This window comes from Oncorhynchus mykiss, chromosome 22 (genome assembly GCF_057628025.1).
Source record: "Oncorhynchus mykiss isolate SJ-2025 chromosome 22, ASM5762802v1, whole genome shotgun sequence".
In the NCBI taxonomy this organism is placed as follows: Eukaryota; Metazoa; Chordata; class Actinopteri; order Salmoniformes; family Salmonidae; genus Oncorhynchus; species Oncorhynchus mykiss.
The window spans coordinates 51,618,995-51,646,326 of NC_143043.1; the positions used below are offsets into that span (position 1 = coordinate 51,618,995).

A 27,332-nucleotide genomic window follows, 5' to 3' on the forward strand; every position below is an offset into this window, starting at 1 on the left:
GTATTTCTGATCAATTTGATGTTATTTTGAGCAGTAGTGTATCAAGTGATGCCACACTCTGTTTCTTCAGTCCAAGATCAGTACCATTTGCAATGAAAACTAAGATAGAGGCTGAGTTAGATCGTTGTCAGGACAACAAAACCATGGAACCAGTGAAGTTCTCAGACTGATCGAAAGAAGATAGATAGTGGTGTAAATCAGTTCCTAATAAATGACAAGTAAAGATTGCATCCTGTGTCCTCCAATTAGTTGTTGGTCTATTCAAGATACTGTAGAATGATTCACATTTCTGGTTTTATGGTTACAAAGTCTGTGGAGCGCAATGCAATTCAACTTCTGGCAGATGTTTCCGATTATGTTCATTAAAACGCAGGCCTTTTTGGGAGCAGTATAACGGTGAGTGGACATTCTCTCCCTTTCTCCTGATATTGGATTTTCGTTCAGCTACTGTGAAAAGTTTGGATGTGTGTAAAATCCTCTCCATAGTCTGCGTTGTTTTAATATGATACACCCACGGGGGAGATGATGATGGCGCCTGTAAAGTGTGATCAAGCCTATTTAAAACAAGTTGTTGTTTCGTTTTGTTTAGAATTCAATTATAATTATTATTTCCCTGTTTATGCCTTATCATTCATTAATTTAATCTTGCTTATTGACTATGTTTGGCATGACCACGCTCAGCCATAATGTAATGTACAGTAGGCCTAGCCCCTATGTCAGTGTGAATGCTATTGAAGACGTACAATTAGTTAGAACAATGTGCACTGCAAATGGGTTCGAGTTAACGTATTTAGCAAAGATACAGTAGGTATACATTTTGTTACTTTGTTTCCGTAAGCCATCGAACAAACTAGAACTGACGAACATGTCACGTTCTGACCTTAGCTCTTTTGTCATGTCTTTGTTTTAGTTTGGTCAGGGCGTGAGTTGGGGTGGGTAGTCTATGTTATTTTTTCTATGTTGTGTTTTTTTTGTGTTTGCCCTGGTATGGGTCTCAATCAGAGGCAGGTGTCGTTCGTTGTCTCTGATTGAGAATCATACTTACATACTTACTTAATCACACTTACCACGCTGCGCTTTGGTCCTCCCCTCAGTCCAACGACGAGCGTTACATAACATTGGAATTGAGTTGGTTCCAAGGCGTTGAAGCCTCGACACGCCCACGCCCTCTTATACGCTGCTGCTACTCTCTGTTTATCGTATACTTTATCCATACATGTAGATATTACCACAACTAGCCCGACTAACCTGTGGATGTACATAACCTCTCTACTGTATATAGCCTCTCTAATGTATAGAGCCTCTACTGTATATAGCCTCACTACTGTATATAGCCTCTCTACTGTATAGAGCCTCTACTGTATATAGCCTATCTACTGTATATAGCCTATCTACTGTATATAGCCTCTACTGTATATAGCCTCACTACTGTATATAGCCTCTAAACTGTATATAGCCTATCTACTGTATATAACCTCTCTACTGTATATAGCCTCTCTACTGTATATAGCCTCTACTGTATATAGCCTATCTACTGTATATAACCTCTCTACTGTATATAGCCTCACTACTGTATATAGCCTCTCTACTGTATATAACCTCTCTACTGTATATAGCCTCTCTACTGTATATAGCCTCTACTGTATATAGCCTCTCTACTGTATATAGCCTCTCTACTGTATATAGCCTCTCTACTGTATATAGCCTATCTACTGTATATATCCTCTCTACTGTATATAGCCTCTACTGTATATAGCCTCTCTACTGTATATAGCCTATCTACTGTATATAACCTCTCTACTGTATATACCCTCACTACTGTATATAGCCTCTCTACTGTATATAGCCTCTCTACTGTATATAGCCTCTCTACTGTATATAGCCTCTCTACTGTATATAGCCTCACTACTGTATATAGCCTCACTACTGTATATAGCCTCTCCACTGTATATAGCCTATCTACTGTATATAACCTCTCTACTGTATATAGCCTCTCTACTGTATATAGTCTCTCTACTGTATATAGCCTCTCTACTGTATATAGTCTCTCTACTGTATACAGCCTCTCTACTGTATATAGCCTCTCTACTGTATATAGCCTCTCTACTGTATATAGCCTCTCTACTGTATATAGTCTCTCTACTGTATATAGCCTCTCTACTGTATAAAGCCTCTCTACTGTATATAGTCTCTCTACTGTATATAGCCTCTCTACTGTATATAGCCTCTCTACTGTATATAGCCTCTCTACTCTATATAGCCTCTCTACTGTATATAGCCTCTCTACTGTATATAGCCTCTCTACTGTATATAGTCTCTCTACTGTATATAACCTCTCTACTGTATATAGTCTCTACTGTATATAGCCTCTCTACTGTATATAGCCTCTCTACTGTATATAGCCTCTCTATTGTATATAGCCTCTCTACTGTATACAGCCTCTCTACTGTATATAGCCTCTCTTCTGTATATAACCTCTCTACTGTATATAGTCTCTACTGTATATAGCCTCTCTACTGTATATAGCCTCTCTACTGTATATAGCCTCTCTACTGTATATAGTCTCTCTACTGTATACAGCCTCTCTACTGTATATAGCCTCTCTACTGTATATAGCCTCTCTACTGTATATAGCCTCTCTACTGTATATAGTCTCTCTACTGTATATAGCCTCTCTACTGTATATAGCCTCTCTACTGTATATAGTCTCTCTACTGTATATAGTCTCTCTACTGTATATAGCCTCTCTACTGTATATAGCCTCACTACTGTATATAGCCTCACTACTGTATATAGCCTCTCCACTGTATATAGCCTATCTACTGTATATAACCTCTCTACTGTATATAGCCTCTCTACTGTATATAGCCTCTCTACTGTATATAGTCTCTCTACTGTATACAGCCTCTCTACTGTATATAGCCTCTCTACTGTATATAGCCTCTCTACTGTATATAGCCTCTCTACTGTATATAGTCTCTCTACTGTATATAGCCTCTCTACTGTATAAAGCCTCTCTACTGTATATAGTCTCTCTACTGTATATAGCCTCTCTACTGTATATAGCCTCTCTACTGTATATAGCCTCTCTACTGTATATAGCCTCTCTACTGTATATAGCCTCTCTACTGTATATAGTCTCTCTACTGTATATAACCTCTCTACTGTATATAGTCTCTACTGTATATAGCCTCTCTACTGTATATAGCCTCTCTACTGTATATAGCCTCTCTACTGTATATAGTCTCTCTACTGTATACAGCCTCTCTACTGTATATAGCCTCTCTACTGTATATAGCCTCTCTACTGTATATAGCCTCTCTACTGTATATAGTCTCTCTACTGTATATAGCCTCTCTACTGTATATAGCCTCTCTACTGTATATAGTCTCTCTACTGTATATAGTCTCTCTACTGTATATAGCCTCTCTACTGTATATAGCCTCTCTACTGTATATAGTCTCTCTACTGTATACAGCCTCTCTACTGTATATAGCCTCTCTACTGTATATAGCCTCTCTACTGTATATAGCCTCTCTACTGTATATAGTCTCTCTACTGTATATAGCCTCTCTACTGTATATAGCCTCTCTACTGTATATAGCCTCTCTACTGTATATAGCCTCTCTTCTGTATATAACCTCTCTACTGTATATAGTCTCTACTGTATATAGCCTCTCTACTGTATATAGTCTCACTACTGTTATTTTTCACTGTCTTTTTACTGTTGTTTTTATTTCTTTACTCATCTATTGTTCACCTAATACCTTATTTTTTACTTAAAAATTGCACTGTTGGTTAGAGCCTGTAAGTAAAGCATTTCACTGTCTTCCGCGAACGTGACGAATAAACTTTGATTTGAAGTTGTATATTCTTCAAAGTTGTATATTAATTTCACCAACGTCAACACGTGCACCGATACGTGATACTAAAAATAGCAACAAAAAAACAAACAATTCTGATGCATCCTTGAACCTATAGCACTACCACCCGCGCTTAGATTTACCATTGCGTTAGGTTAGTTGAAATAGAGGCCTTTCGTTCTCTCTTTCTTTCATTCTCACTGGCAGCTGAGTTTTCCTGACCTGATGGTAGTTGGCCTGTGAGCAACCTTTGTCTCTTTTCATCTCTGTCTGTGTCACATAAACAATCTATCTTTTACACCTCAGACTCTTTCCACGGGTGCACACGCACGCACGCACGCACACACGCACACACATACACACACACACACACACAAATGAACAAATGAAGGCACACCACCACAAGCAGTGTTTGCTATTAATTACGGCACGTCTGCAATTTTAATCACGCCATTATACCGTTAAATATGAACAAGATGAAAAATACTAACAAAAACAAAGGGAAGTAATTGGGACGGATCATTATTTTTTTATTAATTGCTAGCTACACAATCCCTGCTTCTCTCTCTTTCTGATCTATCTCCTCTCGCTTTCTGATCTATCTTCTCTGTCTTTTCTAACATATTTTCTCTGTCTTTTCTAACATATTTTCTCTGTCTTTTCTAACATATCTTCTCTGTCTTTTCTAACATATCTTCTCTGTCTTTCTAATCTATTTTCTCTGTCTTTCTAATCTATTTTCTCTGTCTTTCTAATCTATCTTCTCTGTCTTTCTAACATATCTTCTCTGTCTTTCTAACATATCTTCTCTGTCTTTCTAATCTATTTTCTCTGTCTTTCTAATCTATTTTCTCTGTCTTTCTAATCTATTTTCTCTCTCTTTCTAATCTATCTTCTCTGTCTTTCTAATCTATTTTCTCTCTCTTTCTAATCTATCTTCTCTGTCTTTCTAATCTATTTTCTCTCTCTCTAATCTTTCGTCTCTCTCTAATCTATCTTTTCTCTCTAATCTATCTTCTCTCTCTATTCCATCTTCTCTCTCTATTCCATCTTCTCTCTCTTTCTTTCTCTCTCTTTCCAATCTATCTTGTCTGTCTTTCTAATCTATCTTCTCTCTCTTTTTAATCTATCTTCTGTATTTATGTTTCAAGTCATCATTAGCAGTCCATTCCAACAGTGTCATTCAGTGTGTTAGAGTATTGAGCCTGCTGGTTGGTTTATGTCTAAACCCAGCAGAATTTGAACAGCGTTACTGACTGTAGGTTAGGTCAGGCCTTGGCAGGCCAGTTGTGTTTTCCGCTGACTGTAGGCCAGGTCTGGCCTTGGCAGGTCAGTTGTGTTTTCTGCTGACTGTAGGCCAGGTCTGGCCTTGGCAGGCCAGTTGTGTTTTCTGCTGATTTGTTCGACTTGGCCAGCCATAGATAAATGTTGACAGAATCCAAGCTGGAAAACACAATACCTGCCATGTCCCAGGTTCAAAACATTAGTCAGAGTAAAGACAAAGATCAAGGCATGACACACTACATGAACAAAAGTATGTGGACACCTGCTCGTCTAACATCTCATTCCAAAATCATGGGCATTAATATGGAGTTGGTCCCCCTTTGCTGCTATAACAGCCTCCACTATTCTGGGAAGGCTTTCCACTAGATGATGGAACATTGCTGTGGGGACTTGTTTCCATTCAGCCACAAGAGCATTAGTGAGGTCAGGCACTGATGTTGGGCGATTAGGCCTGGCTCACAGTCTGCATTCCAATTCCAGATCTGTCCGTCGGACTGCCAGATGGTGAAGCGTGATTCATCACTACAGAGAACACGTTTCCACTGCTCCAGAGTCCAATGTCGGCGAGCTTTACACCACTCCAGCCGATGTTTGGCGTTACGCACGGTGATCTTAGGCTTGTGTGTGACACTGCTGAAGTCCCCGACTAACAGTTCTTGTGCTGATGTTGCTTCCAGAGGCAGTTTGGAACTCAGTAGTGAGATGTGAAACCGAGGACAGAGGATTTTTACTCTCTTTGCGCTGCTGCACTCGATGTTCCCGTTCTGTGAGCTTGTGTGGCCTACCACTTCGCGGCTGAGCCGTTGTTGCTCCTAGACGTTTCCACTTCACAATAACAGCACTTACAGTTGACCGGGGCAGAAATATGACAAACTGACTGTTGGAAAGGTGGCATCCCATGAAGGTGCCACGTTGAAAGTCACTTCGCTCTTCAGTAAGACCATTCTACTGCCAATGTTTGTCTATGGAGATTGCATGGCTGTGTGCTCGATTTTATACACCTGTCAACAACGGGTGTGGCTGAAATAGCTCATTTGAAGGGGTGTCCACATACTTTTGTATATATAGTGTAAGTGCCCTCATACAGACAGTGTAATCATTGCTTTTAAAACAAAAAGGGGTGTGAAAAAGAGCTCCGACATAAAAACCAATCTTAAGTCCCGTGAGAGTGGGTTGTTGTGGGTTTTCTTACCCGTTTAGTCTTGTCTGAGTAAGAGCCCTTTCATTAGAGTATGTTACTCTATTGCACCACTTTGGTGGATTTGATGAAGGCTTTTGATCGTAGAGTAGAAATGTGTGGTTTCTGCTTCTGAAGAAGTCCATTAATGATTGGTTAAGGTATCAAACCCTGGTGAAACCCACAGCCTTGTGTTGGGGCCTACAGAGATACAGCCTTAAACCAGAGGTGACTCAATAAGGGCTTTCTTTCTAAAGGGGACAAGTATGTGTGTGTGTCACAGAGCTGTCTCTATCACTGGTCTGTCTCTGGTCTGTCTCTGTCTCTGGTCTGTCTCTGTTCTTTCTCTGGTCTCTCTCTGTCTCTGGTCTGTCTCTGTCTCTGTTCTTTCTCTGGTCTGTCTCTGTCTCTGGTCTGTCTCTGTTCTTTCTCTGGTCTCTCTCTGTCTCTGGTCTGTCTCTGGTCTGTCTCTGTCTCTGGTCTGTCTCTGTTCTTTCTCTGTCTCTGTTCTTTCTCTGGTCTCTCTCTGTCTCTGGTCTGTCTCTGTCTCTGTTCTTTCTCTGGTCTGTTTCTGTCTCTGGTCTGTCTCTGTCTCTGGTCTGTCTCTGGTCTGTCTCTGGTCTGTCTCTGTCTCTGGTCTGTCTCTGGTCTGTCTCTGTCTCTGTTCTTTCTCTGGTCTGTCTCTGTCTCTGGTCTGTCTCTGTTCTTTCTCTGGTCTCTCTCTGTCTCTGGTCTGTCTCTGGTCTGTCTCTGTCTCTGGTCTGTCTCTGTTCTTTCTCTGTCTCTGTTCTTTCTCTGGTCTCTCTCTGTCTCTGGTCTGTCTCTGTCTCTGTTCTTTCTCTGGTCTGTTTCTGTCTCTGGTCTGTCTCTGTCTCTGGTCTGTCTCTGGTCTGTCTCTGGTCTGTCTCTGTCTCTGGTCTGTCTCTGGTCTGTCTCTGGTCTGTCTCCATCTCTGGTCAGTCTCTGTCTCTGTCTCTGGTCTGTCTCTGGTCTGTCTCTGTCTCTGTCTCTGGTCTGTCTCTGGTCTGTCTCCATCTCTGGTCAGTCTCTGTCTCTGTCTCTGGTCTGTCTCTGGTCTGTCTCTGTCTCTGTCTCTGGCCATGATAGAACAGTCCCGTGACTCCCGTCGTGTCTAAAGACAAACAAACAAAAACCGTCTGTCAGAGAATGAGGGCACAACTGATAAATTGTCTTATAGATCTGTCAGTCTGCCGGCAGTAACGTTGAAGGTGTCTGGCCAGTATTACTGAGCCAGCTAAAAAGATGAAGTAAGAAGCTAACAAAGCCTACCTCATTAGGAGCAAAAAAATAGGCTACTAAGTTTTCATAGTAACTTTACTTTACAGAGAGCAGGCTACTGAGACAGACAGTGATGTGGAACTCAGTGGTGAGGCTGAGGCAGACTACAATGCATTCAGGAGAAAGAAGAAGAGGAGGCAGACAGAGAGTAAGCAGACAGAGAGGTTAGTACAGTCGTTCCCAAACTCGGGGTCAGGGGCCCCGTGAGAAAAACTGTACTAGCCCTTATCGAACAAGCAAAAAATAAATACGAACGTCTCCACATGGCCTATCTTCCATATCGTCCAACATTAAAATGCAACCAACCAGACGTTTTCAGTTTGTCGCTGATGCTACGTGTCAGTGTGAATCATTTCTCATATCTCCCCCCTTTCAGAGGTACGACATTACAACTGTATAGCTAATGGGCTAGGTGTTTGCAGATGGCCTGAGGTGAATGAAGCAGCCGAGGGGTTAATGATGTGTTGTTCTCCAAATAGCATTTCAAGGTAATGAGCTTCACCCTTCCAGAACCAAACTTAAACTCAAAACCCTAGTTACAGCCTTGGGTGGGACGACCAGAGGGTGGAGTGGAGAGATCCCTTCCTCTCTCATCTTCTCTGCTGAGAGTGGAGCGGAGAGGGTGGGACGACCAGAGGGTGGAGTGGAGAGATCCCGTCCTCTCTCATCTTCTCTGCTGAGAGTGGAGCGGAGAGGGTGGGACGACCAGAGGGTGGAGTGGAGAGATCCCGTCCTCTCTCATCTTCTCTGCTGAGAGTGGAGTGGAGAGGGTGGGATGACCAGAGGGTGGAGTGGAGAGATCCCTTCCTCTCTCATCTTCTCTGCTGAGGGTGGAGTGGAGAGGGTGGGATGACCAGAGGGTGGAGTGGAGAGATCCCTTCCTCTCTCATCTTCTCTGCTGAGAGTGGTGCGGAGAGGGTGGGATGACCAGAGGGTGGAGCGGAGAGATCATCTGCCCTGTAAGAGCCATTATTCACTGTGAAAATGTACCTCGTCCACTTAGAACCTAAAACACAGAATGCTGTCATTAAAATTCCAAACATTCCTCAAAAAATATACCACATGAAAGGACAGGACACTGCTGACAGGACACTGCCGATAGGACACTGCCGTTAGGACACTGATGACAGGACACTGCCGACAGGACACTGCCGACAGGACACTGCCGACAGGACACTGCCGACAGGACACTGCCGACAGGACACTGATGACAGGACACTGCCGATAGGACACTGCCGACAGGACACTGATGACAGGACACTGATTGCAGGACTATGCCGACAGGACACTGCCGACAGGACACTGCCGACAGGACACTGATGACAGGACACTGATGACAGGACTATGCCGACAGGACACTGCCGACAGGACACTGCCGACAGGACACTGATGACAGGACACTGATGACAGGACTATGCCGACAGGACACTGATGACAGGACACCGATGACAGGACTATGCCGACAGGACACTGATGACAGGCCACAGTGGCTGCTGGTTTCATGGTTTGGGACGTGCCATCCTTGAGAGGCCACGTGTAATTGACCAATTCAGATTTGACATAATTCTGGTTTTACATAATACCACTGCAGACTTGACTTTCACTGTGGGGGAGATCAATACGATAAAATAAAAAATGGACCAGATGGACAGAAAGTACGGCCAACTGGAGTTCAGATAACGTCTGCTTTTGAGTAGGAGGTTAGTGAGAATTGATTTCTGACATAACAGCACTCTACACTCAGCTTCTCCTGAAGAATCACACAATGAATGATTGCCTACACACCTGGGTCCCTTAGTCCCTTTCCTTAATGCTAGCGTTAAACTTTGTCTACTCCCTTTCTTCTTCTTTCCTCTTTCTTCTGTGATAGACAGGTACTCACCGTAGGTGTCAGTAGTTCACAGGGGCGTCTCTCTTTTGTATAAGGCAGCGCTGGTGGGCCCTTCAAATTGCAGCTTGATGGCCTGTTTCAGGTTGAGCTGAGGGTCCGTGGTCGTCATGACCACCATGCAGGGAGGAGATAAGGCACTACTGGACTTTATAGACATCTTCTGGTTCTCCTCCCGTGTCTCTCTCTGGGCCGGGCTCTGGAGCTCGTAAGGGTAGCCCATAGGGAGACAGTTCCTGTTTTTGGGGCCATCTTGTCCAGGCGTCACCCCTAGAGAAGCCATAACAGAGTTCCACCTCCCCCCTTCGTACAGAGACCTCTCCTCCTGGATCAGGCTGGGGGGTTTGTGTTTACTGGGATAGTCGAATCCTAATGGGTAGCCTTTGCAAGGCTGCTCAGAGTCATGTACCGTGGCCGTGACTTTGCAGAGGGTGGGTGGAGGAGGGCTGGCCTTAGGGCATTGGGCTCTGCGGCTGCTGCTGTGCAGGCTGCCATGAGCGGAGTCTGGCGGAGGCAGGGTGGAATGGCCAAATCGGCTGCGGGGGAGGGAGTGCTGCTGGATCTGCTGGGTGAAAGACAGGCTGTCAGCGGGGACGGTCTGCACCGTGGCCAGGGAGTGGGCTGTGGAGGAGGATGTCTGGGAGCTCTGGATGGAGTGGAAGTGCTCGGCTGTGGAGCCTGGGGAGCAGGAGGCCGAGGCTGAGGAGGTGGAGACGCTAGCCTCGTTACTCTCTGAGCAGGTTGAGTACAGGCTCTTCACAGTGGATGACTTGGGCGACCGGGTATTCGATTGGGGCAGAAGGCTTGAGTACGGTTTGGCTCCGTAGCTCTCCAGCATCCTGACGATGGTGAAGTGGCCCCGCTTTCCGGCTACCTTGACGGGGCTGCGGCCGTACTTGTCTATGTGGTCCGGGTTGGCCCCTCCCTCCAGTAGCATGGCAACGATGTTGGCGTGGCCCTCCTGAGCCGCGATGCTCAGTGCAGTGGCCCCCTGCTGTCTACAGGCCAGATCCACGTTGATCCCCCTGACCTCCAGGAGCAGACGACCAGGCGCCACATGACCCCGCCAGGCTACAGAGTGCAGGGGGGGTCGTCCCTCCCCATCCTGGGCGTTAGGGTCCGCCCCATGGCTCACCAGCAGCCCCACCGCCTCCAGGTTGCCCTGCCAGGTGGCCACGTGTAGCGCCGTACGCCCCTCCATGTCCCGGGACTCCAAGGGAACGCCCCCTTTCTCTATGAGGAGGGCAGCCATGTCCAGATGTCCCTCCAGAACCAGGAGGTAGAGCAGCGGACGGCCCTCTGCGTCCCGTACATCCGTGTCGGTGCCCCGCCTCATCAGTAGCTCCATCACCTCAGCGTGGTCCTCCAGGGCGGCGGCGCTCAGCGCAGAGTGGCCGTCGTACGCCCGGTGGTCAATGGGTGAACGGTGGTCCAGCAGCAGCCTCACTGTGCCACAGTGGCCCTCCTGCGCAGCCAAGATGAGGGGCGTCCGTCCCTCGATGTCCATCTCTCCGACACGAGCCATGCTCCCACTCTCCATCAGGATGGCACATATCCCCCGGTGGCCCTCGCAGGCGGCGGCATGCAGCGGGGTCCAGCCCAGATCATCTTTATGGTTCTCATCCAGCCCTCGGTCCAGGAGAGCTCTGACCACCTCCACGCTGCCCTGTGCTGCTGCCAGGCTCAGAGCTGTACGACCCTCCCCATCGATGCTATCCACCGAGGCGCCCCAGAACAGCACCCTGCCCACCGTCTTAGTATGGCCCATGGCGGCTGCCGCCAACAGTGGGGTGACAGCAGCAGAAGCGGCGGCGGCATGTGGCCCGGCGCTCTCGTCTACGTCGGCCCCAGCTTCTAATAACAGTTCTACCACCTCCTCGTGACCTTCATACGCCGCCAGCAGCAGAGGGGTCATCCCATTCCGGTCCCTGTGCCCCGGGTCAGCCCCTCTCTCCAACAGCAGGCTGGCCACGTCTCCATAACCCTTGACCCCGGCTGCTGTGGGCACACAGAGGGCAGCCACGGACAAGGCAGTACGTCCGTCTCCATCGGCCAGGTCGACCTCCGCACAGTGGTCTAGCAGGATCTCTACTGCCTCCCTGTGTCCCATGTAGGCGGCAGCGATCAGCGGCGTGCGGCCCTCCCGGTCTGCCATGTCCACCTGCGCTCTGTAGTCCAGCAGTGTGAGGAGGATCTCCTCATGACCCCCCCAGGCTGCCGCCCTCAGCGCCGACCGGCCCTCCGCATCACACCCGTCCACGTCCGCCCCCGCATCTAGCAGCAGGTGCACTGCCTCAGTGTGACCCCCCCAGGCCGCAGACCGCAAGGCTGTCCAGCCCTCGCTGTCCGCGTGTTCCACCATACTCACGGCGGCCTCTGGCTGCTGACCCCTGGCCCAGTCCAGCAGCATTCCCAGCACCTTAACATGGCCCTGCCTGGCAGACAGCGTCAGGGGTGTCTGGCCCTGGTGGTCACTGATCAAAGGGTCAGCCCCTCGGGACAGGAGCAGGATGGCAACGTCGGCTGAGCCTGCGTGAGCCGCGCTGGCCAGCAGGGTGCGTCCGTCTGTGGGGTCGGTCCGGTTCACACTGACCCCGCTGTCCAAGAGCATCCTCATTGAGTCCTGCCTCTCCAGCACCCGCCGGATGATGGTCCCCCCTTGTCCTGCACAGTGTACCCCCATGTTGGGGCCTCTGTCTGGGGCGCAGGAGGGAGGGAACACCCCACTCTTCATCAGCAGTTGGAGGACCTCCTGCTTGACCAGGACAGGGGGCTGAGAGGCAGGGGAAGAGGGGTATGAGGAGCTAGCCAGAGGGGCCACATCTGCCCACAACAGCCATAGAGCCAGGAGGGCAGGTTTGTCCTTGTGCATGCCTGAGCTGATCAGGTGCGAGCCCATCTGACAGGTGTCCTCTGTGTTAAGGTGTGGGGCGCGCAGGGTGAGAGCCATGGCCAGCATGGTGTGTCCCTCAGACACGCTACACAGATACTTCTGGGTGCAATACTTCACGTCCGTCAGCCACTCTGCAAAACTAGCATGGAACAGAAGCTTGCTGCCTCCCGGCCCGTCGATGAGCAGCGTAGACAGAGCCTTCAGCCTGCTTTGGAAGTCCATAGGGCTGAGGGACATGTCCTGGGTCCAGGTGGCTGTGTAGATCTCCTGGGTGGTGAAGGGCCTAGGGGAGGCCAGGAGGGCGTTGAGGAGGGGCCTAACCTCAAGGAACAGGCACCTGGGGAAGAGTCTCTGGCAGAGCCACAGGTAGAGACCGTTGAGGGTCCCGGGGATGTCTCGGATCTCCCGGAGACCCACCAAGGCCCCCGCCACGCCGTCTAGAACGCGTTCCAGAAACAGGAAGCAGCCGCCACTCTTGATGTGCAGCAGGTTGAGCATGTCGGCTGTCTCGGGGGTCAGCTGACGGCGGAGCGCCCCTTCCTGGTCCAGCCTCCGCAAGATGTACTGCTGCACGTCACGCACTGGCGCCGGCTTCCGCAGGTCATCCAGACACAGCTTACGGAAACCTGGAGGAGAGAGAGACTTATTGAAACTCACTTAAATTATTTTTCTGTTTTAGGAAGAGGTATTGGACTTCCCTGCAAAGACAGGTGTATAATGTGTATGGGGTAGCATTGAACTGCTGTCAGGCCAGAGGGATACAGTTGATGTCGGAAGTTGACATACACCTTAGCCAAATACATTTAAACTCAGTTTTTCACGTTTGCTGACATTTAATCCTAGTAAAAATTCCCTGTCTCAGGTCAGTTAGGATCACCACTTTATTTTAAGAACGTGAAATTTCAGCTTTTATTTCTTTCATCACATTCCCAGTGTGTCAGAAGTGTACATACACTCAATTAGTATTTGGTAGCATTGCCTTCAAATTGTTTAACTTGGGTCAAACGTTTTGGGTAGCCTTCCACAAGCTTCCCACAATAAGTTGGGTGAATTTTGGCCCATTCCTCCTGACAGAGCTGGTGTAACTGAGTCAGGATTGCAGGCCTCCTTGCTCGCACACGCTTTTTCAGTTCTGCCCACAAATGTTCTATAGGATTGAGGTCAGGGCTTTGTGATGACCTCGACTTTGTCGTCCTTAAGCCATTTTGACACAACTTTGAAAGTATGCTTGGGGTCATTATCCATTTGGAAGACCCATTTGCGACCAAGCTTTAACTTCCTGACTGTCTTGATATGTTGCTTCAATATATCCACAAACTTTTCCATACTCATGATGCCATCTATTTTTTTGAAGTGCACCAGTCCCTCCTGCAGCAAATCAACCCCACAACATGATGCTGCTACCCCTGTGCTTCAGTTGGGATGGTGTTCTTTGTCTTGCAAGACTCCCCCTTTTTCCTCCAAACATAACGATGGTCATTATGGCCAAACAGTTCTATTTGTGTTTCATCAGACCAGAGGACATTTCTCCAAAAAGTAAGATCTTTGTCTCCATGTGCAGTTTTATGGCGGTTTGGCTTGCTGAGCGGCCTTTCAGTTTATGTCGATGTCGATGTAGGACTCGTTTTACTGTGGATATAGATACTTTGTACCTGTTTCCTTCAGCATCTTCACAAGGTCGTTTGCTGTTGTTCTGGGATTGATTTGCACTTTTCGCACCAAAGTACGTTCATCTCTAGGAGACAGAACGCGTCTCCTTCCTGAGTGGTATGACGGCTGCGTGGTCTCATGGTGTTTATACTTGCGTACTATTGTTTGTACATATGAACGTGGTGTTTGGAAATTGCTCCCAAGAATGAACCAGACTTGTGGTCTACATTTTTTTTTCTGAGGTCTTGGCTGATTTCTTTTGATTTTCCCATGATGTCAAGCAAAGAGGCACTGAGTTTGAAGGTAAGCCTTGAAATACATCCACAGGTACACCTCCAATTAACTCAAATGATGTCAACTAGCCTATCAGAAGCTTCTAAAGCCATGACCTAATTTTCTGGAATTTTCCAAGCTGTTTAGAGGCACAGTCAACTTAGTGTATGTAAACTTCTGACCCACTAGAATTGTGATACAGTGAATTATAAGTGAAATAATCTGTCTGTAAACAATTGTTGGAAAAATTACTTGTGTCATGCACAAAGTAGATGTCCTGACCGACTTGCCAAAACTATAGTTTGTTAACAATACATTTGTGGCGTGGTTGAAAAACGGGTTTTAATGACTCCAACCTAAGTGTATGTAAACCTCTGACTTCAAATATACACTATATATACATAAGTACGCAGACAGGCTATTTCAGCCACACCTGTTGCTGACAGATACAATTGAGCACACAGCCATGCAATCTCCATAGACAAACATTGACAGTAGAATGGCCCGTACGGAAGAGCTCAGTGACTTTCAACTGAGGCCCAGTCATAGGATACCACTTTTCCAACAAGACCGAGTTCCATACTGCCTCTGGAAACAATGTCAGCACCAGAACTGTACGTCGGGAGCTTCATGAAATGGGTTATTTGGGTTATTAAAGCCCATGATTTCGGAATGAGATATTCAACGAGCAGGTGTCCACATACATTTGTTCATGTAGTGTGTATATGTGTGTATAAGTGTGTATATATATATATATATATATATATATATATATGTGTGTATACAGTACCAGTCAACAGTTTGGACACACCTACTCATTCAAGAGTTTTCTTTATTTTTACTATGTTCTACATTGTAGACTAATAGTAAAGACATCAAAACTATGAAATAACCCAAATGGAATAATGTAGTAACTAAAAAAGATTTTAAACAAATCAAAATATATTTCAGATTTTAGAATCTTCAAAGTAAGCACCCTTTGCCTTGATGCTTTTCCAATCGTCTTGAATGAGTTCCCACATATGCTGAGCACTTGTTGGCTGCTTTTCCTTCATTCTGCAATATAACTCATCGGAAACCATCTCAATTGGGATTTAGGTCGGGTAATTGTGGAGGCCAGGTCATCTGATGCAGCACTCCATCACTCTCCTTCTTGGTCAAATAGCCCTTACAAAGCCTGGAGGTGTGTTTTGGGTCATTGTCTTGGATTGGTGTCAGAGGGCTACAGTATTTAACAGTGTTGAGCAGGATTGTGTTGGTGTCAGAAGGCTACAGTATTTAACAGTGTTGAGCAGGATTGTGTTGGTGTCAGAGGGCTACAGTATTTAACAGTGTTGAGCAGGATTGTGTTGGTGTCAGAGGGCTACAGTATTTAACAGTGTTGAGCAGGATTGTGTTGGTGTCAGAGGGCTACAGTATTTAACAGTGTTGAGCAGGATTGTGTTGGTGTCAGAGGGCTACAGTATTTAACAGTAATGAGCAGGATTGTGTTGGAAATAGAGTCTCTCTCTCCTCTCCAGAACGGACGTCTTCAGATGTCACCCACCCTGTGATAATGAGAGTGTGGGGTATCTGTGCTTTGTTAAAATTAATGTGGTGCTGTGTGGGCAGTAAGAACTGGCATTCAGCACGCCTGACAAGGACAGGAATACAATGGCTGGTCCCCTCGCTGCTTTGTTCATGATCACGCCACAGTTGATTAAAATTCGCATTTTCTAACACTACCCACATTCTAATGATATTCAAATGTATTTTTGTTTTGTTGACCTTTTGTAGAAAAGCCTGACTTGAGGTATTGTCCATGTTATAGGCTTGTAGAAAAGCCTGACTTGAGGTATTGTCCATGTTATAGGCTTGTAGAAAAGCCTGACTTGAGATATTGTCCATGCTATAGGCTTGTAGAAAAGCCTGACTCGAGATATTGTCCATGTTATAGGCTTGTAGAAAAGCCTGACTTGAGATATTGTCCATGCTATAGGCTTGTAGAAAAGCCTGACTTGAGATATCGTCCATGCTATAGGCTTGTAGAAAAGCCTGACTTGAGATATTGTCCATGCTATAGGCTTGTAGAAAAGCCTGACTTGAGATATCGTCCATGCTATAGGCTTGTAGAAAAGCCTGACTTGAGATATCGTCCATGCTATAGGCTTGTAGAAAAGCCTGACTTGAGATATTGTCCATGCTATAGGCTTGTAGAAAAGCCTGACTTGAGATATTGTCCATGCTATAGGCTTGTAGAAAAGCCTGACTTGAGATATCGTCCATGCTATAGGCTTGTAGAAAAGCCTGACTTGAGATATCGTCCATGCTATAGGCTTGTAGAAAAGCCTGACTTGAGATATTGTCCATGCTATAGGCTTGTAGAAAAGCCTGACTTGAGATATTGTCCATGCTATAGGCTTGTAGAAAAGCCTGACTTGAGATATTGTCCATGCTATAGGCTTGTAGAAAAGCCTGACTTGAGATATCGTCCATGCTATAGGCTTGTAGAAAAGCCTGACTTGAGATATCGTCCATGCTATAGGCTTGTAGAAAAGCCTGACTTGAGATATTGTCCATGCTATAGGCTTGTAGAAAAGCCTGACTTGAGATATTGTCCATGCTATAGGCTTGTAGAAAAGCCTGACTTGAGATATCGTCCATGCTATAGGCTTGTAGAAAAGCCTGACTTGAGATATCGTCCATGCTATAGGCTTGTAGAAAAGCCTGACTTGAGATATCGTCCATGCTATAGGCTTGTAGAAAAGCCTGACTTGAGATATTGTCCATGTTATAGGCTTGTAGAAAAGCCTGACTTGAGATATTGTCCATGCTATAGGCTTGTAGAAAAGCCTGACTTGAGATATCGTCCATGCTATAGGCTTGTAGAAAAGCCTGACTTGAGATATTGTCCATGTTATAGGCTTGTAGAAAAGCCTGACTTGAGATATTGTCCATGTTATAGGCTTGTAGAAAAGCCTGACTTGAGATATTGTCCATGCTATAGGCTTGTAGAAAAGCCTGACTTGAGATATCGTCCATGCTATAGGCTTGTAGAAAATCCTGACTTGAGATATTGTCCATGTTATATGCTTGGGGCGGCAGGTGGTTAGGGCATTGGGCCAGTAGCCGAAAGATTGCTGGATCGAATCCCCGAGCTGACATGGTACAAATCTGTCATCCACTGTTCACCGGGCGCTAAAGGTGTGGATTCTTTTTTAATTTTTTTTAAGTACCCCTTCTTCTCCCCAATTTCATGGTATCCAATTGTTTTTAGTAGCTACTATCTTGTCTCATCGCTACAACTCCCATATGGGCTCGGGAGAGACGAAGGTTGAAAGTCATGCGTCCTCCGATACACAACCCAACCAAGCCGCACTGCTTCTTAACACAGCGCCATCCAACCCGGAAGCCAGCCGCACCAATGTGTCGGAGGAAACACCGTGCACCTGGCAACCTTGGTTAGCGCGCACTGCGCCCGGCCCGCCACAGGAGTCGCTGGTGCGCGATGAGACAAGGCCGAACCCTCCCTAACCCGGACGACGCTAGGCCAATTGTGCATCGCCCCACAGACCTCCCGGTCGCGGCCGGTTACGACAAAGCCTGGGCGCGAACCCAGGGTCTCTGGTGGCACAGCTGGCACTGCAGTACAGCGCCCTTAACCACTGCGCCACCCGGGAGTAAAGATGTGGATTCTGATTAAGGCACCTCTCTGATTCAGAGGGCATTCAGTTGGAAGGCATTTAGTTGTACAACTGAAAAGCCTAGCAGAAAAGCCTGATTTGAGATATTGTCCATGTTGAAAACATATAGACTCTGTCAGCTGATAAGGGTACTACAGCTGTTCTAATCACGTTTACAGTAAACAACCATGTTAGGCTGTGTATTGGCAAGAATGGTGGCAGACATCTTTGTTTCATGTTTACAAAAGCATAATACTAATTCAACCGGTCTGGGTAGCAGCCTGAGGTGGTGCTTTCAAACACAAGCCAACTCACTCCATATACAGTACCAGTCAAAAGTTTGGACACACCTACTCATTCAAGGGTTTTTCTTAATTTGTTTGACTATTTTCAACATTGTAGAATAATAGACATGAAAACTATGGAATAACACATATTGAATTAAGTAGTAACATTGTTAAAAGTTAATCTGTGTAATGTCTTTCCATCTTAATGCATTTGAGTCAATCAGTTGTGTTGTGACAAGGTCGGGGTGGTATACAGAAGATAGCACTATTTGGTAAAAGACCAAGTCCATATTATGGCAAGAACGGCTCAAATGAGCAAAGAGAAACGACCTTCCATTATTACTTTAAGACATGAAGGTCAGTCAATGCGGAACATTTCAGGAACTTTGAAAGTTTTTTCAAGTGCAGTCACAAAAAAACCATCAAGCGCTATGATGAAACTGGCTCTCATGAGGACCGCCACAGGAAAGGAAGACCCAGAGTTACCTCAACTGTTCAGAGGAGACTACGTGAATCAGGCCTTCATGATCGAATTGCTGCAAAGAAACCACTACTGAAGGACACCAATAAGAAGAGGAGACTTACTTAGGCCAAGAGATTTTTGGATCCAACTACCATGTCTTGATCTCTGCATGTGTAGTTCCCACGGTGAAGCATGGAGGAGGTGTGATGCTGTGGGGATGCTTTGCTGGAGACACTGTCTGTGATTTATTTAAAATTCAAGGCACACTTAGTAGGACTATAATTTGTTTTTCAACAGGACAATGACCCAACACATGTCCGTATGTGGAAACTTCTTCAAGACTGTTGGAAAAGCATTCCAGGTGAATCTGGTTGAGAGAATGCCAAGAGTGTGCAAAGCTGCCATCAAGGCAAAGGGTGGCTACTTTGAAGAATCTCAAATTTAAAATCTATTTTGATTTGTTCAGCACTTGAGAGGAATATTTACACCTGCATTGCTTGCTGTTAGGGGTTTTAGGCTGGGTTTCTGTACAGCAGATGTCTGGGCTTTATCAAATAAATTTGATTGATATTTGTGTAGAACACACAAAGGAAGACAGTCCACACATACCTGAGAACATCTTACACACAGCCTTGTTCTGTCTGCGGACAGAGCAGACCAGGAGCAGCCAGCTGGGGAAGAGGTGCTGGTGGCTGGACAGGAGCTCTGAGATAGAGCTGTTCCTCCCTGGAGCCCCAGTACTGCATGACCCCTCACCGGCCCCATACTCAAACCCCGAGTCCAGGGAGTCCACAACCAGAAACAAGGGCTGCCCTGGGGGAGGGAGGCCCAGCAAAGGCAATAACACTGCCCTGGAGAGAGAGAGAGAGGAATGTAGCTGGTATTTCATCACACGTGGTAAATTAACAGATCAGATGTTTTATTTTACCTTCATTTAAACTAGACAAGTCAGTTAAGAACAAATTCTTATTTTCAATGACGGCCGAGGAACAGAGGGTTAACTGCCTTGTTCAGGGGCAGAGCGACCAGATATTTACCTTGTCAGCTCGGGGATTCGATCTAGCAACTTTTCAGTTACTGGCCCAACGCTCTAACCACTAGGCTACCTGCCACCCCTACACTCTAACCACTAGGCTACTTGCCTCCTCTACACTCTAACCACTAGGCTACCTGCCAACCCTACACTCTAACCACTAGGTTACCTGCCACCCCTACACTCTAACCACTAGGCTACCTGCCACCCCTACACTCTAACCACTAGGCTACCTGCCTCCTCTACACTCTAACCACTAGGCTACATGCCACCCAAAATAGCTGTAGTAATATACATAATTGCATTGTTCAGTGACTGAACTGTCGGAACACAAATGTCCATGGTTGAAGCCACTGTAATGAAACACAGTGAAAGCTGGTGTCGTAAAGGTAGAACAGAACTGTGTTTTTTCTCTCCTGAGGAAACAGCTTCTACATTCACCAGGGCTATGGGTGTTACATCTGTCCTGCTCAGGCAAGCCTTTCAGCCCCACTCGCCCTGGTTCAACTCCCTCACCCAGTCTCACTCCCTAACCCTGTCTCCCTAGGCCTGGGTAGAGTGATCCAGTGACTCAGGTCTAAAGAAGCCCTGGGATTTCCTGTACTGCCCTGGGCACACACACACACACACACAGACACACACACACAGACACACACACACAGACACAAACACACACACACACACACACACACACACACACACACAGACAGACAGGTCTGTAGTCTCTGCCAGCCCTCTTATAACCTTCTTATCAAAAACCCTGTTCTACAGGAGTAGATTTACTAACTATAGCATAGTAACAACAGACACAGTAGATTTACTAACTACAGCATAGTAACAACAGACACAGTAGATGTACTAACTACAGCATAGTAACAACAGACAGTAGATTTACTAACTACAGCATAGTAACAACAGACACAGTAGATTTACTAACTATAGCATAGTAACAACAGACACAGTAGATTTACTAAGTACAGCATAGTAACAACAGACACAGTAGATGTACTAACTACAGCATAGTAACAACAGACAGTAGATGTACTAACTACAGCAGAGTAACAACAGACACAGTAGATTTACTAACTACAGCATAGTAACAACAGACACAGTAGATTTACTAACTACAGCAGAGTAACAACAGACACACCTGGACAGGACACCTCTACAGTATACAGGGTTCAATAGAGTCCTCTGGGACCGGAGGGTGGCTTCACACCATACCTAGGCCATGTTACATCCATGCAGTGTATGTGTGTGTGTGTGTGTGTGTGTGTGTATGTGTGTACTGTGTGTGTGTGTGTATGTGTACTGTGTGTGTGTGTGTGTGTGTGTGTGTGTGTATGTGTACTGTGTGTGTGTGTGTGTACTGTGTGTGTGTGTGTGTGTGTGTGTATGTGTACTGTGTGTGTGTGTGTGTGTGTGTGTGTACTGTGTGTGTGTGTGTGTGTGTGTGTACTGTGTGTGTGGTGTGTGTGTGTGTGCGTGTGCGTGTGCGTGTGCGTGTGTGTGTGTGTGTGACATAATGGGGGCGATGACACGACGGTGCTGTGCGTTGTTTTAGCGCCTCTCATCTGGCAGTACAGTACAACACGATGCAGCAGACATCTAACGATGTGACACGTTGAAACGTTTTGGAACCACATGTACTGTATATAAAGTGTTTGATTGGTTGAGACTGTGTTGAAAAAAAGAAAAAAAGGTACTAATTCACAGAGAGACCTGAATAACAGCCTTGGTCATTCACGAACATTCAACAACGGAGTAACACTCCTACGCTTCAATGATCTCTCTTAGAAGTATCCAAAGGAAGGTGTCAGCTAATGTAAATGTAAGATATAGTCTAGTGAACACAATTGTAAAAGTCTGCCGTACCCCCCCCCCCCTCCCCCTCCCACCCCCACCCCTACTACTCACGCTGAACAATACACTAAAGCTCAAGTTTTATGTAAAAGCACTTAGTGCCTATTGAGAGAGGGGATGTGAACGCAGTCTCCAGTCTAAACCATTTAGGTCACGAGCTTTATCACACTTATGATATACTAGTGGAGCACGCCCTGTGTATGTGAGCACACACACGCTGTGTGTGCACAGAATCAGGTTAATGACCCTTTAATTGACTCAGGGCTTCCTGCCCCATCATGTCATCGTGGCACTGGCCTGAAGGCTGACCTTTGAACCCACAGCCCTGCTGTGATTGTACAGTGTAAGCTAAGCGGGTTGTTATACGTTGTTAACAACTCTAATGGCTACAGCTAGCATATATATGGTGTTAATGACTCTAATGGCTACAGCTAGCATGTATATGGTGTTAATGACCCTAATGTCTACAGCTAGCATTTATATGGTTTTAACGACTCTAATGGCTACAGCTAGCATTTATATGGTTTTAACGACTCTAATGGCTACAGCTAGCATTTATATGGTGTTAACGATGCTAATGGCTAAAGCTAGCATTTATATCGTGCTAATGACTCTAATGGCTACAGCTAGCATGTATATGGTGTTAACAACTTTAATGGCTACAGCTAGCATTTTTATGCCGTTACCGACTAATGGCTACAGCTAACATTTATATGGTGTTAACGACTAATGGATACAGCTAGCATTTATATAGCGTTAACAAAGCTAATGGCTAAAGCTAGCATTTATATGGTCTTAATGACTCTAATGGCTACAGCTAGCATTTATATGGCGTTAATGATGCTAATGGCTACAGCTAGCATTTATATGGAGTTAATGACTCTAATGGCTACAGCTAGCATTTATATCGTGCTAACAATGCTAATGGCTACAGCTAGCATTTATATGGTGTTAATGACTCTAATGGCTACAGCTAGCATTTATATGGTGTTAATGACTCTAATGGCTACAGCTAGCATTTATATGCTTTTAACGACTGTAATGGCTACAGCTAGCATTTATATGGTGTTAATGACTCTAATGGCTACAGCTAGCATTTATATGGTGTTAACGACTCTAATGGATACAGCTAGCATTTATATGGCGTTAACTATGCTAATGGCTAAAGCTAGCATTTATATGGTGTTAACGATGTTAATGGCTACAGCTAGCATTTATATGCTTTTAACGACTCTAATGGCTACAGCTAGCATTTATATGGTTTTAACGACTCTAATGGCTACAGCTAGCATTTATATGGTGTTAACGATGCTAATGGCTACAGCTAGCATTTATATGGTTTTAACTACTCTAATGGCTACAGCTAGCATTTATATGGTTTTAACGACTCTAATGGCTACAGCTAGCATTTATATGGTTTTAACGACTCTAATGGCTACAGCTAGCATTTATATGGTGTAAACGATGCTAATGGCTACAGCTAGCATTTATGTGGCGTTAATGATGCTAATGGCTACAGCTAGAATCTGTTCAAATTCAAGGATCCTCTGTATATGCTTTTGTAACGGATGTGAAACGGCTAGCTTAGTTAGCGTGGGCGCTAAATAGCGTTTCAATCAGTGACGTCACTTGCTCTGAGACCTTGAAGTAGTAGTTCCCCTTGCTCTGCAAGGGCCATGGCTTTTGTGGAGCGATGGGTAACGATGCTTCGAGGGTGACTGTTGATGTGTGCAGAAGGTCCCTAGTTCGCGCCCGGGTATGGGCGAGGGGACGGTCTAAAATTATACCGTTACACTTTCACCATCACTCCAAGCTCGTGTTTCCTCTGACAGTGTTCACATGACAGTGGCTCAACCGCAGCCACTTTCTCTCACTCAGGCTCCGAATGCACACAGCTCCCTCCAGGCTATGGGTCAGGGGAATGTGGAATGTAGCCCTATACTTCACACCAGAAACACAGCAAACAGAGAGGGAGAGCGTGAGCGTTCCTCCGCCGTCCACAACCATCCCCAGAGTCAGCACGACAGCAGCAGACAGACAGAGAGGGTCCTCGTAAGAATGGCGACCTCACCAAGCGGTACCAACGACTTCGTCTTTGCGACTCGAGGGAACGCATTTTTCATGTCTTTGTTCTTTTTTTTCTGAAAGGACGTGTCGTAAATAGCATTGTAGCATTCATTCATACTGGAGGGCCATTGTGAGAGCGTTGAATGGCCTGTATTATTAGGGGAGAAATAAATAAATAAATAAACCAAGGAAGCGAGACAATCACTAGCTTTTTTTTCTGTGGTGCTTTTGGCCCTCTTTGTTTGACTGAGCAGCACTAGCAGTGACAGGCTTTTAGAAGTACAGTGTAAATAGAATCTGAATGTCAATGCCATTTTTTTATTTAACCTTTATTTAACTAGGCAAGTCAGTTAAGTTAAGAACAAACTCCTATTTAAAATGACCTATACCAAAAGGCAAAAGGTCTCCTGTGGGCATGGGGGCTGGGATTAAAAAATAATAATACAAATAAATACAAATATATAGGACAAAACACATATCACGATAAGAGAGACAACACAACAGTACATAAAGAGAAACCTATAATACGACAACATAGCAAGGCAGCAACACATGACAACACAGCATGGTAGCATCACAACATGATAGCAACACAACATGGCAGCAGCACAACATGGTAGGAGCACAAAACATGGTACAAAAAATGATTGGGCACAGCGAACAGCACAAAGGGCAAGAAGGTAGAGACAACAATACATCACGCCAAGCAGCCACAACTGTCAGTAAGAGTGTCCATGTTTGAGTCTTTGAAGGATGAGTGATTGAGATAAAACTGTCTAGTTTGAGTGTTTTGTTGCAGCTCGTTCCGGTCGCTAGCTGCAGCGAACTGAAAAGACGAGCGACCCAGGGATGTGGGTGCTTTGGGGACCTTTAACAATGAGACTGGCAGAACGGGTGTTGTAGGTGGAGGATGAGGGCTGCAGTAGATATCTCAGATAGGGGGGAGTGAAGGGGTGTTGTATGTGGAGGATGAGGGCTGCAGTAGATATCTCATATAGGGGGGAGTGAGGCCTAAGAGGGTTTTATAAATAAGCATCAACCAGTAGGTCTTGCGACGGGTATACAGAGATGACCAGTTTACAGAGGAGTACAGAGTGCAGCAATATGTCTTATAAGGAGCAATGGGTAGCAAATCTGATGGCCGAATGGTAAACTCCCTGTTATGTGTAGGAAGAAGTCAAGGACTGTGCTGCTGCTCCGGTTTCAACTATTCTGCCTTATTATTATTCGACCATGTTGGTCATCTATGAACATTTGAACATCTTGACCATGTTTTGTTATAATCTCCACCCGGCACAGCCAGAAGAGGACTGGCCACCCCACATAGCCTGGTTCCTCTCTAGGTTTCTTCCTAGGTTTTGGCCTTTCTAGGGAGTTTTTCCTTGCCACCGTGCTTCTACACCTGCATTGCTTGCTGTTTGGGGTTTTAGGCTGGGTTTCTGTACAGCACTTTGAGATATCAGCTGATGTACGAAGGGCTATATAAATACATTTGACTTGATTTTGATTTGATTTGATTTGAATGACAGTTAACTAGGAGAAGCTTGATGGTTGTGTAATTTATTTCACTTTCCAAATACATAATGCTAATACGACTATTCATATGCTACTGTGAAAGTGTGACTATTAAGTCAAATCAAACAATGGGTATTTTCCCCCAGACGTACTCATCCCTCTATCAATCTGAGTGACTCAATGTTTGAGTCTGACAACCCTTGAAATGTCTCTATAGAAAATGTCACATCCGCTTCTGCAGACCATGTATCGAATTCACATCAGAGCCGAGCGATTCACAAAGCCGTCTAGATAAGTTGATTAGTAATGCCAGAGAGTAATAGACGGGGTATAGAGTGCAGACCTTTTGAAGGTGTCATCCGGGTCCCTCTGGCAGTGTAGGGGCTCCAAGGTGGTCGCCACCATGGGGGTGTCCAGTGTGTCCCTGTACCCCAGGGGGAGGAGGGGGCTAACCCTCAGCTGATCCACCAGGCCCAGGACAAACCTCCACACCGCCACGGTCCTCCCGTCCTCCCGCTGGCAGAAGTGAAACCCCAAACAGCGTGGTGCCAACCCAAGCCCTGCGTCCGATGTGGGCCATACTGCCTCTGTGCATAGGGCTGTCTTCCCTGCCCCGGGCCCCCCAGTCACCAGGACCCCCGGGGGCCGGCCGGGAGTGGACCTGGCCTCCAGACAGCGCCCGAGCTTTTCCAGGGCCCATTCCCGGCAGTAGAAGCGGCGGCCCCGAAGTAGGCTGGTGCTATGGCTGCTGCCACTCATCGGGCCCCTGGGAACCAACCAGGAGTCACTCCACCACGGATCCAACGTCCCATACTCCCCTCTCCAGTTCCTCTTGTACTTTTGCTTTCGATATGAATGGACAATTGTAGACTATTATATGGATAATAGCTTTGGTAATGTCAGGATTCTTTCCTTGAGTGTCCCGAAAGTTCTGCGTCAGATGTTGTGTTCTGGTGGATCTTCCAAGTACCATCCTTGTCCCTTAATCCTTCACCCTGTGGCCAACTAGGATCAGTCCTCTGGACACTCAGGTGTGTGGAGTGAGATCCTTTAGCCTCTCCACAGGTTCCTCCAGTCAATCAGTGTGTCTCTGCCAAATCAACCCGGGGTCCTCAGTTCAATCAGTGTGTCTCTGCCATCTCCACCGGGGTCCCCAGGTCAATCAGTGTGTCTCTGCCATCTCAACCCGGGGTCCTCAGGTCAATCAGTGTGTCTCTGCCATATCAACCCGGGGTTCCTCAGGTCAATCAGTGTGTCTCTGCCATATCAACCGGGGTCCTCAGGTCAATCAGTGTGTCTCTACCATCTCAACCGGGGTCCGCAGGTGAGAAATAAAAGGAAAAGCTTAATGAATAGAAAATAGAATAGAGCTGCGGCTGCTACACGGTTCCAGTAGCGACTCGTTCTTTCACACTGCTGCTCCTCTCCTCTGTCTGGGAGAGAGAGAGAAAAAAGAGAGAGACAGAGAGAGAGTGTCAGACCGTGAGAGATTGCGACGAGGGATCACCCCAGATAAGATATCCTTGTGTTCTCCCTCCGTGCTGCTGCTGCTGAAAGTCCTGCTTTCTCTCGTTGCGATTCCTACATTTGTCTCAAAGTTTCTTCCCTCTCTGTACAGTTGGCTCAGATGAAATTCCCTCCTCTTTCACACGCCCTCTCCCTCCCTCGCTCCCTCCCTCCCTACCCCCCTCTCTCCCTTCCCCCCTCCCTCTCTCTCTCCCTCCCTCCCTCTCTCTTTCTCTACCTCCCTTCCCCCCTCCCTCTCTCTTTCTCTACCTCCCTCCCTCCCTCTCTCTTTCTCTACCTCCCTACCTCCCTCCCTCCCTCTCTCCTCCCCCCCATTTCTCAGCATGTCAGGGCATGTATTGAAGCAGAGTGGCATTTAAACTGTGAGTCAGAGACAGGGAGGGAGAGTAAAGAAAAGAGAAGAGAGAGCATATCGGAACGTGTGAGCGATCTAAAGAGAGGAGGAGTTGGATTGCTTGTTTGGGGTCAAAGTTCATCCACAACAGCATGCTATAACTGAGGCTTTCACACCGCTCCTGGGTCCCTCCTGTCCAGGCGATTGGCTCGGGGAGGGAGGGAGGTTGTGAATGAGCTCCAGAACTCCTGTAT

The 27,332-nt window shown here is 46.3% G+C and overlaps 1 protein-coding gene across 2 annotated transcripts; it reads right to left on the reverse strand.

Moving 5' to 3' along the window:
* Positions 1–4,937: 4,937 nt before the first annotated feature.
* On the reverse strand, positions 4,938–26,882 carry LOC110501932 (uncharacterized). Of its 2 annotated transcripts, none has more exons than XM_036959422.2 (4): positions 25,561–26,882; positions 19,349–19,590; positions 9,506–13,030; positions 4,938–8,629 (listed from the first exon to the last, which is right to left on the reverse strand). In XM_036959422.2, exons 1-3 carry the CDS (start codon positions 25,974–25,976, stop codon positions 9,522–9,524), a joined length of 4,167 nt encoding a protein of 1,388 aa, XP_036815317.2. In that variant the 5' UTR covers positions 25,977–26,882; the 3' UTR covers positions 4,938–8,629; positions 9,506–9,521. The 2 variants fall into 2 exon arrangements, with proteins under 2 accessions (XP_036815317.2, XP_036815318.2); XM_036959423.2 differs by having other exon boundaries at positions 7,642–8,580.
* Between the last annotated feature and the right edge of the window lie 450 nt (positions 26,883–27,332).

Excerpts from the sequence above, each read along its gene's own strand:
- LOC110501932 (XM_036959422.2), bottom strand. The coding sequence starts at position 25,976 with ATGAGTGGCAGCAGCCATAGCACCAGCCTACTTCGGGGCCGCCGCTTC. Across the intron at positions 19,591-25,560 it reads CCGGATGACACCTTCAAAAG|GGCAGTGTTATTGCCTTTGC; the intron begins GTCTGCACTCTA and ends CTCTCTCTCCAG. Across the intron at positions 13,031-19,348 it reads TGTGTGTAAGATGTTCTCAG|GTTTCCGTAAGCTGTGTCTG; the intron begins GTATGTGTGGAC and ends TCTCTCCTCCAG.